Here is a 16,404-nt window from a genome sequence, read left to right as displayed (position 1 = left end):
ACAGGGCGTTGGAACGGGCCGTTCAGAAAGCGCAGCTGCAGGCCGCCAAGGAGATTGTTGTTCAACCCCCTCAGGCCTCTACTCTGGATGCTAATTCCCAGGCTGCCCTTATTCATGTTCAACCCCAGGCCACGCACAGATCTTCCCTTTCACCGGATCGCCTTGAAATGGGGGCTTCTCCCTCTTCCAGTGCAGCGGCCATTCTGTTTGCCACCCTACCCCAGGAGGGTCTCTCTCATGAATCCACCATTCAAGCTCCATTACCTGCTGTTTCTTCTGTCTGCCAGCCCCCCCTCCCCCCCCATCTTCTGTCCTTCCACCACCTCCCCTCCCTGCTACCTTGGAATCCTTGCCTTCTTCTATTTCTCCTGCCCTGGCTTCTCTTATATCATCAGCTATACGCCAGGGGATCTCTGAGGGCCTCAACCAGCGTGCGGAATCGGAGGTGGCAGACTACGCCAGTCAAGTCAGTGGTTTTTCCCACAGGGGAGCAGCTTCTCCCCACCTGGACAGACCTTGCTCTCCAGCTTCTGCTAGCCAGGCCTCTCTGTCCGCTGAGGACCTTGCCCTGGACCAAGAATGGTCTGATGATGAGGGTCTGGAGCCCGATCAACCAGCTTTCGTTGGCCTTTTCAAACCCCACCTATTCCGCTCCTTGCTCTTTAAGGCCCTATCTGTCACCAAAATGTTGCCTGCTCCCACTTCCCAGGGAGCGGCTTCCTCCTCTGATGACCCATCTGCTTCTCTCTTTTCAGAACAACCTAGCAGAGTGGATACCTTGCCTGCACCGAAATTATTCACGGATGTGGTAAAGAGACAATGGGCCTCTCCGGGCACTGGCCCCTTGCCCAATTCTCAGGACAAAAAGCTCTATGCTATTCCTACTGACTTTTCTGACTTGTTGCAGGTGCCGGTTGTGGATGCTCCTGTTGTGGCCTTAACCTCCTCTTCCCATCTTGCTGGCCCTCCTGAGGAGTCATTGCGTCCTGAGGATAAACGTGCCGAGCGGACTCTGATCAAAAATCATCAAGCTTCTGCATGGGCGGTAAGAACCGCTTCGGCGGCATCATTCTTCAACAGGGCATCCATTTTGTGGTTGAAGCAGCTGCAGGACCGCCTCCCGGCCTCTGACACACGCTCCCACCAAGACATTAATAAAATTCTGGCCGCAATGGAATTTTCGGCTGACGCCACCCTCAACACGGCTCGCTTTTCAGCCAAGGCCATGGGGTCTTCCATCTCCTCCAGGAGGCTCCTCTGGCTCCGCCATTGGCAGGCTGATGCCAGGAGTAAATGGCGTCTGGCAGCTTCTCCTTACGAGGGTAGGTCCCTCTTTGGCTCCGCCCTCGACCCTATTTTGGTGGAAACCAGGGATCACAAGAAAATTTTTCCAGTTGTTTCCCGTAGATCGGATTTTCGTCAACAGCCTTATTATCGGGCCCAGTCCTTTCGTCCATCTGACAGCGGCACCTCCTACACCCGCTCCTCTCGCAGCTTCCCCTCCAGAGGGATGCAGAACCAGGACTTTCAGGTCAGATCCCATCCCAGATTCCCCCCGAGACGGTTTCCCCGCGGCGGCAGAGGCCGCCCCTTCCGCAAATCTCGTTAGAGGAATTCCAGACTACTTGGTAGGGGGCCGTCTTTCCTTTTTTTCCAGTTCCTGGGACGCCACTACCTCTGATCTTTGGGTTTGTTCTACTGTTCGGGAGGGTCTTCGTTTGGAGTTTAGTTCACCTCCTCCTCGGGTTTTCGTCCCCTGTTCTCTCTCTCGCGATCCTCCTTCCCGTGCCCGTATGGAGGCTGCTGTTGCTCACCTTCTTAAAATTAAAGCCATCGAGCCCGTTCCTCCATCAGAACGCAGGTCCGGTTTTTACTCTCGCCTCTTTCTTGTCCCCAAATCCTCGGGGGGCTGGCGGGCCATACTGGACCTGAAATCTTTGAACCGGTTCATAAAATACCGCCGGTTCAAAATGCACTCCCTTCACACCATCTTGGAGTGCATTCGTGAAGGTGATTTCCTTGCCTCGGTCGACCTGACCGAGGCCTATTTGCATGTCCCCATTTTTCCACCCCACCGTAAATTTCTCCGTTTTTACTTTAGGGGCTCTCACTATCAATATAGGGCTCTCCCTTTCGGCCTTTCCTCTGCGCCCAGAGTCTTCACTAAATTGATGGCGGCCCTTGTCGCTCATATTCGGTCCCTTCCCATTCGTATTTTATTTTACTTGGATGACATTCTCATCCTTTCCTCCTCCCTTCCCGGGGCTCAGCAGGATGTCTCTACTTCTATCCGTTTATTTCAAGCTCATGGTTTCCTAATCAATTGGGCCAAGAGTTCTCTAACGCCTTCGACCCGTCTCCAGCATTTAGGGGCTGTCATCGACACGGTGTCATCCATGGTGTTTCTTTCCCCGTCGCGTCAGGTCAGCTTATCTGACCTGGCTTCTCAATGTCTGGACGGCCGGCCCATGTCTGTTCTTGCTCTCTCCCGTCTTCTGGGGAAAATGGTGTCCTCCTTCGACATCGTCCCCTGGTCCCGCTTACATAGCAGGCGCCTCCAATGGTTCCTTCTTCCCTTTCAGCGTTCTCTATCTGTTTCCTCGTTGCGCAAAGTCTCCCTTCCTTCGAAGGTTTTGGACTCTCTAAAATGGTGGTCTTCTTCGGCTATTGCCAATGGCACCCTGTTTCGAGAACCTCATCGGTCTATTCTTACGACTGATGCGAGCCTTTCCGGCTGGGGGGCGCACTTAGATTCCCATATGGTTCAGGGCCTTTGGACCGAAGCGGAGAAGGACTCCTCTATTAATTTTCTGGAATTACGGGCGATTTTTCTCGCCTTACGTCATTTCCTTCCCCTTCTTCAGGGCAAGCACGTTCTTGTGTTAACCGATAATGTTTCCGCCAAGGCCCACGTTAACAGGCAGGGTGGCACCCGCTCTAGATCCCTCTTTCACGAATCCTTACAACTCGGCCTCTGGGCCGAGACTCACTTGGCCTCTCTGACGGCTTCTCACATTTCTGGCAAATCTAACGTTCAGGCTGATTCTCTTAGCCGCAATTGGGTGGACCATTCTGAATGGCAGCTTCACCCTGACCTCTTTCTGGACCTTTCGCACCGCTTTGGCCTTCCCGAGGTTGACTTGTTCGCTTCCCACTCCAACCATCAGGTCCCTCGTTTCCTTTCCAGATTCCCGTCACCAGGAGCAGAGGCGGTGGATGCCCTTCGCTCTCCCTGGCCCCGGGGGGTGCTTCTTTATGCCTTCCCCCCCCTGCCTCTCATCGCACGGGTCCTCAGGAAACTCCTACAGGTGAAGTCGGAGCTGATCCTCATAGCTCCTCATTGGCCTCGCCGGCCCTGGTTTTCGGACCTGGTCTCCCTGTCCACGGCCAGTCCATGGCGAATACCGGACGAGCGAATTTGCCTTCTGCAGGGGGCTCTGGTCCACCCAGAGCCCCAATGGCTACAGTTAACCGCCTGGAGACTGAGCGGGGATTCTTGACGAGGGCCAACATCCCCCCTGCCGCCATCAAAACCATCCAGGCGGCGCGGCGCCCCTCCACAGCTCGTATCTACGAGTCTACCTGGCGCTCCTTTTCATCATGGTGCTCGGCCCGCCAGGTTTGTCCGACTTCGCCCTCGGTTGAGCACGTCATCGGTTTTCTCCAGGAAGGCTTCGACTCTGGCCTTGCCCCTTCTACCCTGAGGCGGCAGGTAGCGGCCTTGGCTTCCATCTCCGCATGTGCTTCTCTGACAACTGTTACCAAGGATCCTCTGATCCGCCAATTTCTGCGGGGCGCTTCCAACTTGAGCCCCCCGGTCATTCACCGTTTCCCTACCTGGGATCTCTCAAAGGTCTTGTCCTCTCTCACTCAATCGCCCTTCGAACCTCTCCGGACGACTTCCCTGAAATTTCTCTCCTTTAAAGTTTCGTTTTTGGTGGCGATTACATCCGCTCGTCGCATTTCCGAACTGGCCGCCTTGTCGATCCGACAAGACTTATGCGTTTTCCATCACGACAAGGTGGTCCTCCGTTTGGACCCCACGTTCCTTCCCAAAGTGAATTCTGTATACCATCGATCACAGGAGGTCGCCTTGCCCAATTTTTGCCCTCGCCCGTCTCACCGGCTCGAGGAACAGTGGCACAAGCTCGACGTCCGTAGGGCTTTGCGGATATACCTTTCTCGTTCTGCCTCCTTTCGCAAAACCGAGGCTTTATTCGTCTCGTTCCAACCTACCACGATGGGGATCAAGGTGTCTGCTCCGACCTTGGGCCGATGGATCCGGGCCACAATTGCCTTCTCTTATGAGTCACAGTCGCTTGCGGTCCCCAACAGGGTGACTGCACATTCCACCAGGAGTGCAGCCACCTCCGCGGCTTGGGCTACTCAAGCGTCCTTGGAAGAAGTCTGCAAAGCGGCGACTTGGTCTACCCCGACACCTTTTATTAGACACTACCGTCTGGATGCCTACGCGTCGGCTGATGCGGCGTTCGGCAGACGGGTCCTACAACGGGTCCATGTTTCCTGATCTGCGGCTCGCCCGAGTACTGCCCTCCCGTTGGACATCAAGCTTTGGTATGTCCCGCGCTGCCTGCCGTTCCCAACCAGGGAGGAGAAAGGGCGTTGGTCCTACCTGATACGCCCGTTCTCTCCCGCGGGAGGGAACGGCAGGCAGCCCCCTCCCTATTGGGGCTGCGCCTTCGGGTGTCGGGGTGGGGTGGGTCGTACTCACCTTTCCTTTCTATCAGCAGGAGACACGCAACAGTCTGCAGTGATTACCTCGCCGATAAACTGAAGAGAGCAGCAGGAAGGGCGGGGCTAAACGTCATTGCAGACCCGGTCCTGATTGGTCTACTGACTGAGTTTACCCGCGCTGCCTGCCGTTCCCTCCCGCGGGAGAGAACGGGCGTATCAGGTAGGACCAACGCCCTTTCTCTTGGACTTTCAAGGGTTGGGGATTAGAGGCAGCTTTGTGGTGGTGGTTCCTGTGAAGACAGTTCTACTTGGTGTGCCAGGCAGAGAAAACAGTTGAGCTAGTCTAACCCTCTGGTTATTAACTTTCACATAAAACTGCTGGGAGAGATGATCCATGGTTTGGAGAGGGAATGAGTGAGTTCCCAATGCACTGATTATATTCACTGATAGATTATAATCCAAGACTGGACAGGAGATGGTGCAGAAGTGTTGATGAGATGCTTAGAGGCTGTGTCAGCCAAGATTTGTTAAACAAACTCAGATTACAATCCCCGTAAAATAGAATTGCTGTTTGCTGGCAATAGATCAGGCTCTATTCAGCTCCAATTTTAGGTCTGGATAATATCACATTCTCCCTAAAGGATCAAATTCACTATTTTGGAGGGGTTGTTTTGTGTGCCAGCACTACTGGCTGCCAGCCAACAAGATAGCAGTCAGCTACAGTCCAATGAGATGCAAGCTCAAAGAGAGTATCTACAGATGCCAACCATTCGCGTAGTAAAAGGTGTGATGCATGTCAAAATCAGAAATCCATTAAACATGACAAATCCAAATGATGCAGTGAGATGGAATCCAGAATTCAAAGCACAACACACGCAGAGATGGGGCTTGAGTAGTTGTTTTTTTCTCAGGGGAAGGCCAGTGAATAAGCCAAGCTGAGTCACCACCCATATTACTCATCAGAATCCACTTTCCTGTTGGCTGCTTTTTGGCCAGTCTATCTACTGTTGCATCTTTAAAGCATGTCTCTGCTTGGGACTGAGTGGCTGGACCTGAGAGGCTGCCAATAGGTGCAGGGGGGAGAGGTTGCAGGATCTGCCTCAGCCAGTCAATATTGCTGGAATCACCCACTGGGACTATTATCCCAAGATGCCCCTGGCTCTACTTCCTCCTCAGACATATTCAGTAAGGTCATAGCAGGTTGGTGTCCTTCTCGATTCAGTTCCTGCTAGAACAGCGAATGGTGGTTATGACAAGCTTGGAGGGTGGTGATGTACTTGGCCCCATTTGGGCAGCTGTGCTAACCATGGGCCTATTTGACTTGCGATATTCTGACAACAGTGGCATGTTCTCACCATTTCCCCTCTAAGCTAGTCTCTTTGAAGAGGACCTGTTTCAGCTGGCCCCTAGTGCAGTGACTAATTGCTAACCCGTGATAGCAAATGTAAATGCTGCCGTCACTACGCTGGTGGCCAATTTGTTTCGGGCTCCATTCAAAGTCCTGAGTATTATCTTTTAAGGCCCATATTACTCCTTACAGGCTTCTCTCTCCTAATTACATTTGGCCAGCCCAAATTCTTGGAAAGAAATTAGGAGAGATTTCCTAAGGATTCCCAACCCAAGGTGGTGAAAGTGGAAAGAGATCAAATGATGCATCTCCTACACTTTCCAACACTTTGCCGACTAAGATATATGGCACCATGAACCTCTTGACCTTCAGAAAAATCTGGATATCCCAGAGGGCATTTGACAACCATCAATGCATAGGTCGCCCTTTAACTGGCTAATTAGTTTGACTTTATTCCTTTTGCATTTTGTATATTCATGTATTTTGCTGTTTGTAAGCTGCCTTTAGTCTACAGAAGGAATACAATAAACTGTTAAATAATGAATAAATAACTCTGAGAATGAAATATCCACTTCTTACTTCCAGAATCTTCCATAACTGACTCTGTATAGGTGCACACTTTTATGTAGAAATAAAAAAAATATAATCCTTTTATTAACCAATCATCCACATTGTTTTAAATTTTACTGAGTTCTTGGCATCAACAATTATTGTATGCCACCCAGAATCACTTTTTGTGAGATGGTCAGCGATATAAATTTGATTAATAAACAAAACAAATAAAACTTAATATTTCTATTATTTGTAAGCCTTTAAACAATAAGATTTAGCCACTGATTAGTAATTAATTATGTTCAACTCTCTGGCTCAGAAAATTTGGCAGCGCCTTATTTACAAGTATACCAGTAGCAAAAAAACAAATGTACATTGCTTTGTATTATTTAAACAAATTATCAGGAATTTGCAATCTTCACTGGTTGCAATTGCCTGTTAAAGAATATATCCTGAAAGTGGGTATAGCCACAACTCAATATGATAGCACTTTTTTATTTTTTTCAGTATCACAGTAACCACTATTTATTTAAAGGAGCAACTTGGTTTTGTTTTTCACAAGGAGCAAACAACCTCTCCCCCACTCCCCACCAAAAAAATAAAGTTGCAGTTTTTGGCGTGTTGAGCAGATGGCTAGGCTGGGAAAAATAATCTGGGCCAGCGTCTTGGGGGACAATGCGAGAACAGACTGGAAAACATCTTAGTGCGCAGTACTGACAGGGGAAAAAAACAGGGGTGGGGGTGCTATCAAGCACTAGATAGAGCCATGTGGCTGGATGGCTATGGAATGGGACAACTCGCCACAGCCAACATGCTGTGGGACAACTCACCACAGGACAATTGAACAAATACAAAAATCAAATTAATTTCAACAGAGCTGTGGTCAATAATAAAGAAAGTCAATCCAGAAATACAAGAGTTACAATAATTTTGACCAAAACGTGGTCACCAATAATAAAAGTAATGTAAAGTAAAAGTGAATGAAATGATTAGTACAGCATTGAATTGTCTTGCGGTGAGTTGTGCCATGGCAAGTTGTTCATGGTGAGTTGTTCTAGACCCAGGAAATGCTTAGCTGGAAATGGAAATTGGCAAAGGGGGGAGCTAGTATAGGCTCGGGGGAGGGGGGGATGCCAGAAACATGTTTACACCACAGACATAAATCTATCGAGAACATACAAACATTACTGATTGACTTAGACAATATGTATGTCTGCATTAAAATTCAGACCAGTGTATTTCTTAATTTTTATTGATGGCATTTATCCCATGGTTTTAACATGTTAATTATACTGTAATAAACATGGCTTTAATATTAAACTTTTCCTTATTATCCAAAGTCACCAGAGTCCATTTCTGTAAATATAAAAATATATACTTAACACTTTGTACAATACTGGTTTTTGGTCCAAACAAAAATGGATCAGAAAAGCCAATAAATTTACTTTAAGAATTCCCAATTTTAAATGTCTTTAATGGATTTAGGCAACTTTGAATAATGAGATTTACATAATAAAATCTGAGACAATACTAAACAAAAATATGCAGTAACACACAAAATTAAAATTTCAAGTTCACAGATTTGTTATGTCAAAGTACATAGAGAAACAGAATAGTATTTACACATTTGTTTCATAATAAAATAATGAAAAGGCGAGACAGGTGATAAGAAGAATGAAAATAGAAAGAGCATATAATTATTGAATGAAATACTACTGATCTAACTAGTCCTTAGCATGGACTATTCTTTAACCATTCTTCCTCTATCAGAAAATTTTAGTGCACTATACACACAACTCGCTCACTTCACACATACATCAGCACAAACTCGGCAAAGAAAATTCATTATCCACATTCTCTATTCTATACAGACTCCCCTCTCTAATATAATTACAATTTTGAACTGTCCATAAACGCAGAAGAGCGCACAAAGTGGGTGCAAACAGAGGTATTATATAAAGCCATTCGCTGTGCAGGCTATATTTATATCTATAGCCAGACCATGCCAAGTCAGGGAAGAAAAACTGCTGGATTCTAAAGTAGTTTTGCTCAAGATCCTCCCTACCACCAATTCTAATTCTAATTCTTCTTATTATTTTTTAAAAAAACTAAATGGGAAGAAAAAAGCGAGCAGAGTTTAGGCAGACCTGGCTTCAGCTAAACCCAACATGAGGTACAATTCAGGAACTGAACAATGCAGGGCAACCAACTGTGGTAAGAGAGTTGCTGTCTGTAACAATCATTAATATTTTTATTTTCTACGTCTAACAGCCGTCTTTATCTTCCGACCAGGCACTGAAGATCCCGTGGAGTTTATACCTTTCCCATTATTCCTGCTTTGGGGGGTGGAAAAATCAAGAGTAAGGAACATAGAATAATATATTTTAAAATTTTTAGTACTGCTAAAGAAACATAAACAAGTATACTGTAAAATAAAATAGATAAAAACATTTGTTTTACCAAAAAATACTTTTCTAAAGGTTAAATGAATTGTATAATTTCCAGATAATGAATCTGATTCTCAACCTTTCTGTTTCAAAAATTGCATTTATCTTTTGGGCTCTATGTGACCAGTTTAAAATACTAATATTCTAAGCATAACATTAGCAATGTATTTCTAATATCAGCAAATATAATAAAGTTGAAGTTAATTTCATTCATTTCATACAAATTGCATGTTCATTTCTCAAGCCATTGCTTACTGCTCTCCATGGTATAAAAGCATTTCATAGAAAATAATTTCCATGCCAAACAAATACAATAAATAACCTAATAGTATGCAAATCTGCTTTAACCCTTTTCTTACCCCAAATTAAATGATGAAGCCTGAGAAAACGCAAATCCCGAAGAACCTGTTGGCTGTGCTGGTGCAGTTGAACTTGCACCAAAGGTAAATATTCTTGGACTGCTGCTTGAAAAGTTGAAATTAGCAGTACTACTTCCCAACTGGAATACTTGACCTAAAGAGTAAACCCGGGATTTAATAATATATCCAAAAAATGTTTTCCTTGAAATAATTAACTCTCTTGACAGAAAATGTTTTTTAGTATCTTCCACATCATCACTTCCATCACAACAAATAAATCTTTATTATATGAACTTCAGTATCTAATTAAATCTTTCCTGCAAAACTTTGTGTTGGAAGTCAATATGAAACTAGCTGTAAATCACATTTCTGATTTTAATATATCTGAAATGAACATTCAAAGGGAATTAATGTTCAACTTAAGGAATGTTGCCAAAGAGTCCTGACATTATATAACTCAGCATTCTTTTGCTCATAGAAATATTTTTTTCCAAACTAATAATCTGAAATTTGGCATTCATAATCTGTATATTGTTACAGTTTGAACTGATCTAATAATAATTGCCACATATGGATGAAGCAACCATGCAGAAGACAAGGGCAAAGAGGATGAGGCCTCAGCCATGCATGGATGAAGAAAGCAGCTGGAAATAATGAGAGGAATAAAAAGGATTTTTGCATCCAAAAATACTCAGATATAAGGGAAACATGCCACCATGTCTGACTCAAATCTTACAAAGGTAGCATCTGGAAGTTAAAACAAATATACTAACTCTGATCTTCACCTATTGGGAGTTTTGGATATGGAAGTTGAAAACCAAACATAGAGTTTTTTCAAAGAAGATAAACTAGTTACGGAATGAAAATTGTAGTTTGAACTTACCAGTACTGGGAGCTGTACCTGAACCAAAACCAAGTGGTTGGTTAGCTTGTTGTCCAAAGACAGAAGGCTGGGCATTACTTGAAACAGTCCCAAAAGCTGGAGGAGCAGGCAGAGAACTAGCAGGAAATAATGAAGATGAGGAAAGTGATCCAAAGGTTGGAGTACTGGTCTGATTGGAGGCTTGGCTTTGACCAAACGTTGGTGTCTGACTAGCACCAAAAGCTGGACCAGCTGTAGAAACTGAAGATCCAGAGCCAAACACAAAGGAAGAAGAGGAGCCTAGAAAAACAAATGAGCAAAATAAACATGGGAACTGCACATACATTTAAGCCTATCAACAATTCCCTTTCAGGTTCTAGAGTTATGCAAAGGGCAGAGGTGCAAACCATTCAAACAAATTGAAAGCAGAAGACAATAATCTCTCTAACATTACAGTCTGACATCATCCAGCCATGACTTTGTTTTTCCTCACCCTTCTTCTTCACCTACAGTATCCATTTTTTCTTCGTATTTTTCCTTCCTTCCGTTTTGCAATTTCAACCACCTCATTTACGTGCCTGAATATTCACATTTGAATTCAGTCCATATTCATTCAGCATCCATTCAGTCTTGACCCTATTTCTTCTGACACCTTCGACTTTCAGTTTCATATAACTAGCACACTCTTACACCCAGCCAGGTTTTCTATTTTTGACATTAATTCTTCATAATGAACTACTTCTTTCCATCAGCATTTGTACATCTTACAATTTCTCAATTTCCCCATCTTTAAATGTTTTACTAAAATATACATTAAACAATGCCCCTTCCTCAATGTTTAACCATTTACTAAATATCCTCAATGTTGGATCATTTTTTACAATGTTGAATACAATGTTACATAAAATACAATGTTGAACCATTTGCTAAATACTGTCACACAAAATTGGCCAAAGATCTGCTGATATAGTTCTATAGAGGAATAATTGATTTTGTCATTTGTACTTCTATAACTGTCTGGTTTGGCACAGCAAACAGAACAGTTATAGACTTCAATGAATAGTTAGGACTGCAGGGAAAAAAACAACAACAATTGCAACCAGCTTGCCTTCCATTGAGGACCTGTCTAGCGCACGAGCCAGAAAGAGGGCTGAGAAAATATCTATAGATCCCTCACAACTTGGACATAAAATAAACTGTTTCAACTTCTCCCCTCAGGATACTGCTATACAGCATTGCATGCCAAAACAACCAGACACAAAGACATTTCCCACCCCCATGTCATCACTGTGCTAAACACCTAAACCTTACAGCACTGTCTTTTGCCTAAAGATACTTACCCATGTATTGTAATAGGGCTGTATTGCTATTATCTTTCTCATCTACTCTTCTCATCTTTCCTACTACCTTCTCCTATTGGTATCTTATGATTTATCACTTGCTGTTTGTATTTTAGGATTTTTGATTGTATCTTATGGTTTATGACCTATGATTTTGTGATTTGTATGTACACTGAAAGCTTATGCACTGGAGACAAATTCCTTATGTGTCCAATCACACTTGCACATTTGCTTCCATAGTACACAGCTAGTTTTTCCTTTAGCAACAAATTTTCAGCTCCATATTCATTTAAAACATACCATAATTCAAGCTTACTCATTTTATCATAGATTTTATAAAGTCAACAAAGATATAACATTTCAGTCTCACATTCACATTTAACTCACTGATCTGCTAAACAACAAATATCTCATCCAAACATTATTCTATCCATTATTGAAAAATGCATAAATATGTTAATTATTGTAATACTGTAATTCATTTCTATGATTAGACCAACAGAGCGATAGTAAGTGCAACAGAGCAACTGAAAAAAATAAACATGCTGTTAAAGAACATACAGCTAGTTGGAAACAGGCATAATGCAAGATAGAAAAAAAGAAGCCGAAAAAAACCTAGCTGAGTAAATAGAATAATTTCTAAAACCTGATGTGATTAATGTAAAAGCTACTGCAATAGCTCATGCTGTTGTAATAGCTTTTACGTAGATTCTTATGTCATCAATAGGATTTAACAAGCTGATATAACACTAAAGCAATGATTACTTACAATATTTTCACTAATAGTTTTAAATTGTTACCAAAAACAATTTAATCATCCCAGAGATAGTCTGTAAATTCAGCCTTTGCATATTTTAATACAGTCTCAGAACTCTCCATGCAATTTTTATTTGGAAATCTAGTTTCTTTTATGGTCACTTTTCTAATGTTCAAGCATACCTGTAGGAGGTGCCGTTGTGGTAGGTGCTGAGAAACTGAAGCCAGTGTTAGCTGTGATGTTAGTGGGGGCGACTGAACCAAACAGGAATGGAACAGGAGTGTTTATACTGGAAGTGGTTGTTGGCGGCTTGCTGTCTTGAGCGAACCCAAAAGACTGTGTGGTATTTGAATCAGAAGCATTGCCAAAAGCTGAATTGCTCACAATGTTGCTGGCCTGTCCAAATAAAAAGGCCGGCGGGGGAGCTGAGGAAGAAGTGGTACTGCTAAATATCGTGCCACCGCCGCTGCTGCTACTGCTGCCACCAAGAGAAACACTTGGCCCAGGAGTATTAGAAGAAGTAGAGCTCAGGAAGGTGAAAGCCTCCTTTGCTGGTGCTGGATCTAAAAAGTAAAACAAATTATGAGTTAGAAATAAACAATGAAGATTGTTACTGATGCTGTGAAGAGATAAAGGGATCTAAGGAAGAAAGGATACCAGGGATTATACACCTCTTTGTGAACTCATTTAGTGAAGAATTCCAAACGCATTTTATACAGAGTACTTTGCAATCATGTAACTTAATGATATGGTTTAATTTTAAAAATCTCTATCCAAACCATGGTTTACTATACTGAAAACATGCTGTACTTGCATGCTTGGTCGACTTGTCTCTTAGTGTCAGGTTTAATAAAACATGCACTCCTCTTTTTTTTTTTTTTGAACCATGGTTTTTCAGTCAGGTAGGACCAGAAAATTGGTATTATAGAACACAAGCATTTTCATGAAAACGCAACAGATGTTTCATTGTACTAGCAATGTTGAGGTGAGAGATTACAATGACCTAGGTAGCTAAATCCACTTTTAAGCAAAACCTATTCACTTCATGTCCTTTATAAAACATTTATTTTTGATGTGTGGTATCCACACAACAGGACATAATCAAAACTCCAAAGACTGAATCATTAAATTGCTCTCCCACTATGCACAACTATATTTCACACATTTTAATGCATTCTACTCCCACATACATTCAATGAGATGCAAAGACTTACAGATTCCCAAATTACTTCTACCCTAGCAACTTCATAGTATTATTAGAAAAGGAAATATTATTTCCTTTTCAGCTCTTTTTAAATGCTTCTATGTAGTCAGATGCTCCCTAACAGCAAATTTAATCAAAGCCACATACAATAATTCACACAGGGGGACACACTCTGGACTTAGTTTTTGTCTCTGGTCAGTGGTTGAGTGGCCTTGATATAGGGGATATAGCCATCGAACCCTTGTCATGGTCTGACCACTCGCTCCTTCGACTGGACTTTCTAACCGCTGCACCCCGCCGCAGGGAGGCGGGACCGACCAGATGGTTCCGCCCCAGGCGCCTGATGGACCCTGATAGGTTCCAGATGGAGCTTGGGCCATTTCCTGAGATTCTGGCTCATGACTCGGCTGAAGACCTGGTGGCCGCCTGGGATAGTGCGGCTGCCGGGGCCTTGGACCGAGTCGTGCCTTTGCGGCCTCTGACCCGGCACCGAACTCACCTAGCTCTTTGGTTCTCCGAGGAGCTTAGGGAGATGAAGCGCCGGAAAAGACGCCTGGAGAGTAGTTGGAGGACCAGCCGCTCCGAATCTGACCGAACAGTGGTGAGGTCTCATATTAAGACCTACCTAGTGGCGATAAAAGCGACGAAAACTAGCTATTTTGCCGCTCTTATCGCGTCATCAGATAATCGCCCGGCTGCCCTGTTTAGGGTGACCCGCTCCCTCCTCCATCTGGAAGTGCGGGATGACCCCTTGCAGGGCCGAGCTGAGGATTTTGTGCAGTATCTGTATGACAAAATCGCTCAGATTCGGGAAGGGCTGGCCTCTGACTGGATATGTCCGGACGGGATGACTGAGGCAGGTCTTGAGAGTGTTATCTGGGGGGAGTTCGATCCTGTGGCTCCCGAGGACATGGACAGGGTCCTGGGACGGCTGAACGCGACCACATGTTTATTGGACCCGTGTCCTTCCTGGTTGGTACTGGCTTCCCGGGAGGTGACACGAGGCTGGCTCCATAAGATTGTTAACGCTTCTTTGAATGAGGGGGTCCTGCTGGCCGCTTTGAAAGAAGCGGTTGTGAGGCCCCTCCTCAAGAAGCCCTCTCTGGATCCGGCTGTTTTGGCTAACTATCGTCCAGTCTCCAACCTTCGCTTCGTTGCGAAGGTTGTTGAGAGTGTGGTGGCGCAGCAGCTTCCCCGGTACCTGGATGAAGCTGTCTATCTAGACCCGCTCCAGTCCGGCTTCTGGTCTGGGCACAGCACGGAAACGGCATTGGTCGCATTGGTGGATGATCTCTGGAGGGCCCGGGATAGGGGTTGCTCCTCTATCCTGGTCCTGTTAGACCTCTCAGCGGCTTTTGATACCATCGACCATGGTATCATGTTGCACCGGTTGGCGGGGTTGGGGGTGGGAGGCACTGTTCTGCGGTGGTTCTCCTCCTACCTCTCTGACCGGTCGCAATCTGTGTTGACAGGGGGGCAGCGGTCGACCCCGAGGCACCTTGCTTGTGGGGTGCCACAAGGGTCGGTCCTCTCGCCCCTTCTGTTCAACATTTATGTAAAGCTGCTGGGTGAGATCATCCGTGGCTTCGGGGTGGAGTTCCACCAGTACGCTGATGACACCCAGCTGTACATCTCCACCCCAGGCCACCCCAATGATGCCCTTGAAGTGATGTCCCAGTGCCTGGAGGCCGTGCGGGCCTGGATGGGGAGAAACAGGCTCCAACTCAACCCCTCCAAGACCGAGTGGCTGTGGCTTCCGGCGTCCCGATATAGCCAGCTGATGCCATCGCTGGCTACTGGGGGTGAATCACTCGCCCCCACGGAGAGGGCTCGTAACTTGGGCATCCTCCTGGACGCACGGCTGTCTTTAGAAGATCATTTGACGGCCGTGGCCAGGGGGGCTTTTTATCAGGTTCGCCTGATACGCCAGTTGCGCCCCTTTCTAGATCGGGACTCCCTACGCACAGTCACTCAGGCACTCGTCACTTCCCGCCTGGACTACTGCAACGCTCTCTACATGGGGCTCCCCCTGGAGTCCACCCGGAGGCTCCAGCTGATCCAGAACGCAGCCGCACGGGGGATTATGGGGGCGACGAGGCGCTCCCATGTGACACCTCTCCTGCGCGAGCTGCACTGGCTCCCGGTGGTCTTCCGGGTGCGCTTCAAGGTGTTGGTGACCATCTTTAAAGCGCTCCATGGCTCAGGGCCGGGGTATTTACGAGACCGCCTTCTGCCACCAATAGCCTCCCACTGGCCAGTACGCTCACAGAGTGGGCCTCCTCAGGGTGCCGTCCGCCAGACAATGTCGGCTGCCGACCCCCAGGGGGAGAGCCTTCTCTGTGGCGGCGCCCACCCTCTGGAACAACCTCCCCCCAGAGATACGTACAATAACAGACCTCCGGATTTTTCGTCGGGCCCTGAAAACTCATTTATTTCAACTAGCTGGGCTGGCTTGAGTTAAATTTTAAACTGATTTTAAATTGGAATTGTTTTAATTACGGCCAAAATATTTAATTATTTTAAACAGTTTTTAGATTTTGTATGTCTTGTTTTTACTTTGGCTGTTCACCGCCCTGAGTCCTATTTTGGAGAAGGGCGGTATAGAAATTTAAACAAATAAATAAATATAAATAAATAAATAAGTAAAAATAAAATAATTCCCTTCTCTTCTGTTTTTCATATTTTATTCTTGATCCGTGATAGTATTTTTCATCTTACAGGTTATTTTTTCGGTTTTCTTCCCTACCTTCACATCCAGTATCTAAATTTAAGCAGGAATTCATATTATGGATTACACCATGGCCAAAAGGACAGCAAAACATTGTCCTTATTGAGTCTGT

The 16,404-nt window shown here is 45.3% G+C and overlaps 2 protein-coding genes across 3 annotated transcripts in view; one reads left to right on the top strand and one right to left on the bottom strand.

Moving 5' to 3' along the window:
* The first annotated feature begins 3,394 nt into the window (after window positions 1-3,394).
* LOC148114865 (uncharacterized) lies at window positions 3,395-4,887 on the top strand. The gene is made up of 2 exons (XM_087890748.1): window positions 3,395-4,575; window positions 4,749-4,887. Exon 1 carries the CDS (start codon window positions 3,395-3,397, stop codon window positions 4,526-4,528), a length of 1,134 nt encoding a protein of 377 aa, XP_087746874.1. The 3' UTR covers window positions 4,529-4,575; window positions 4,749-4,887.
* A 2,944-nt stretch (window positions 4,888-7,831) lies between these two features.
* The window catches only part of NUP153 (nucleoporin 153), a 38,992-nt gene continuing 30,419 nt past the window's right edge, over window positions 7,832-16,404 (bottom strand). Inside the window, exons 19-22 of one of the 2 annotated variants that reach the window (XM_034429186.3) lie at window positions 12,543-12,923; window positions 10,285-10,563; window positions 9,402-9,555; window positions 7,832-8,931 (exon numbers count right to left, since the gene is read on the bottom strand). In XM_034429186.3, the coding sequence (XP_034285077.2) occupies window positions 8,847-8,931; window positions 9,402-9,555; window positions 10,285-10,563; window positions 12,543-12,923 (899 nt within the window). In that variant the 3' untranslated portion in view covers window positions 7,832-8,846. The remainder of the gene's footprint in view (window positions 8,932-9,401; window positions 9,556-10,284; window positions 10,564-12,542; window positions 12,924-16,404) is intronic. The other variant, XM_034429187.3, reaches the window with a different exon arrangement.

Source organism: Pantherophis guttatus, chromosome 3 (genome assembly GCF_059756535.1).
Source record: "Pantherophis guttatus breed Tessera chromosome 3, ASM5975653v1, whole genome shotgun sequence".
NCBI lineage: Eukaryota > Metazoa > Chordata > Lepidosauria > Squamata > Colubridae > Pantherophis > Pantherophis guttatus.
This window is presented reverse-complemented; position numbering and strand designations above follow the sequence as displayed.

Excerpts from the sequence above, each read along its gene's own strand:
- LOC148114865 (XM_087890748.1), top strand. The coding sequence starts at position 3,395 with ATGGCGAATACCGGACGAGCGAATTTGCCTTCTGCAGGGGGCTCTGGT.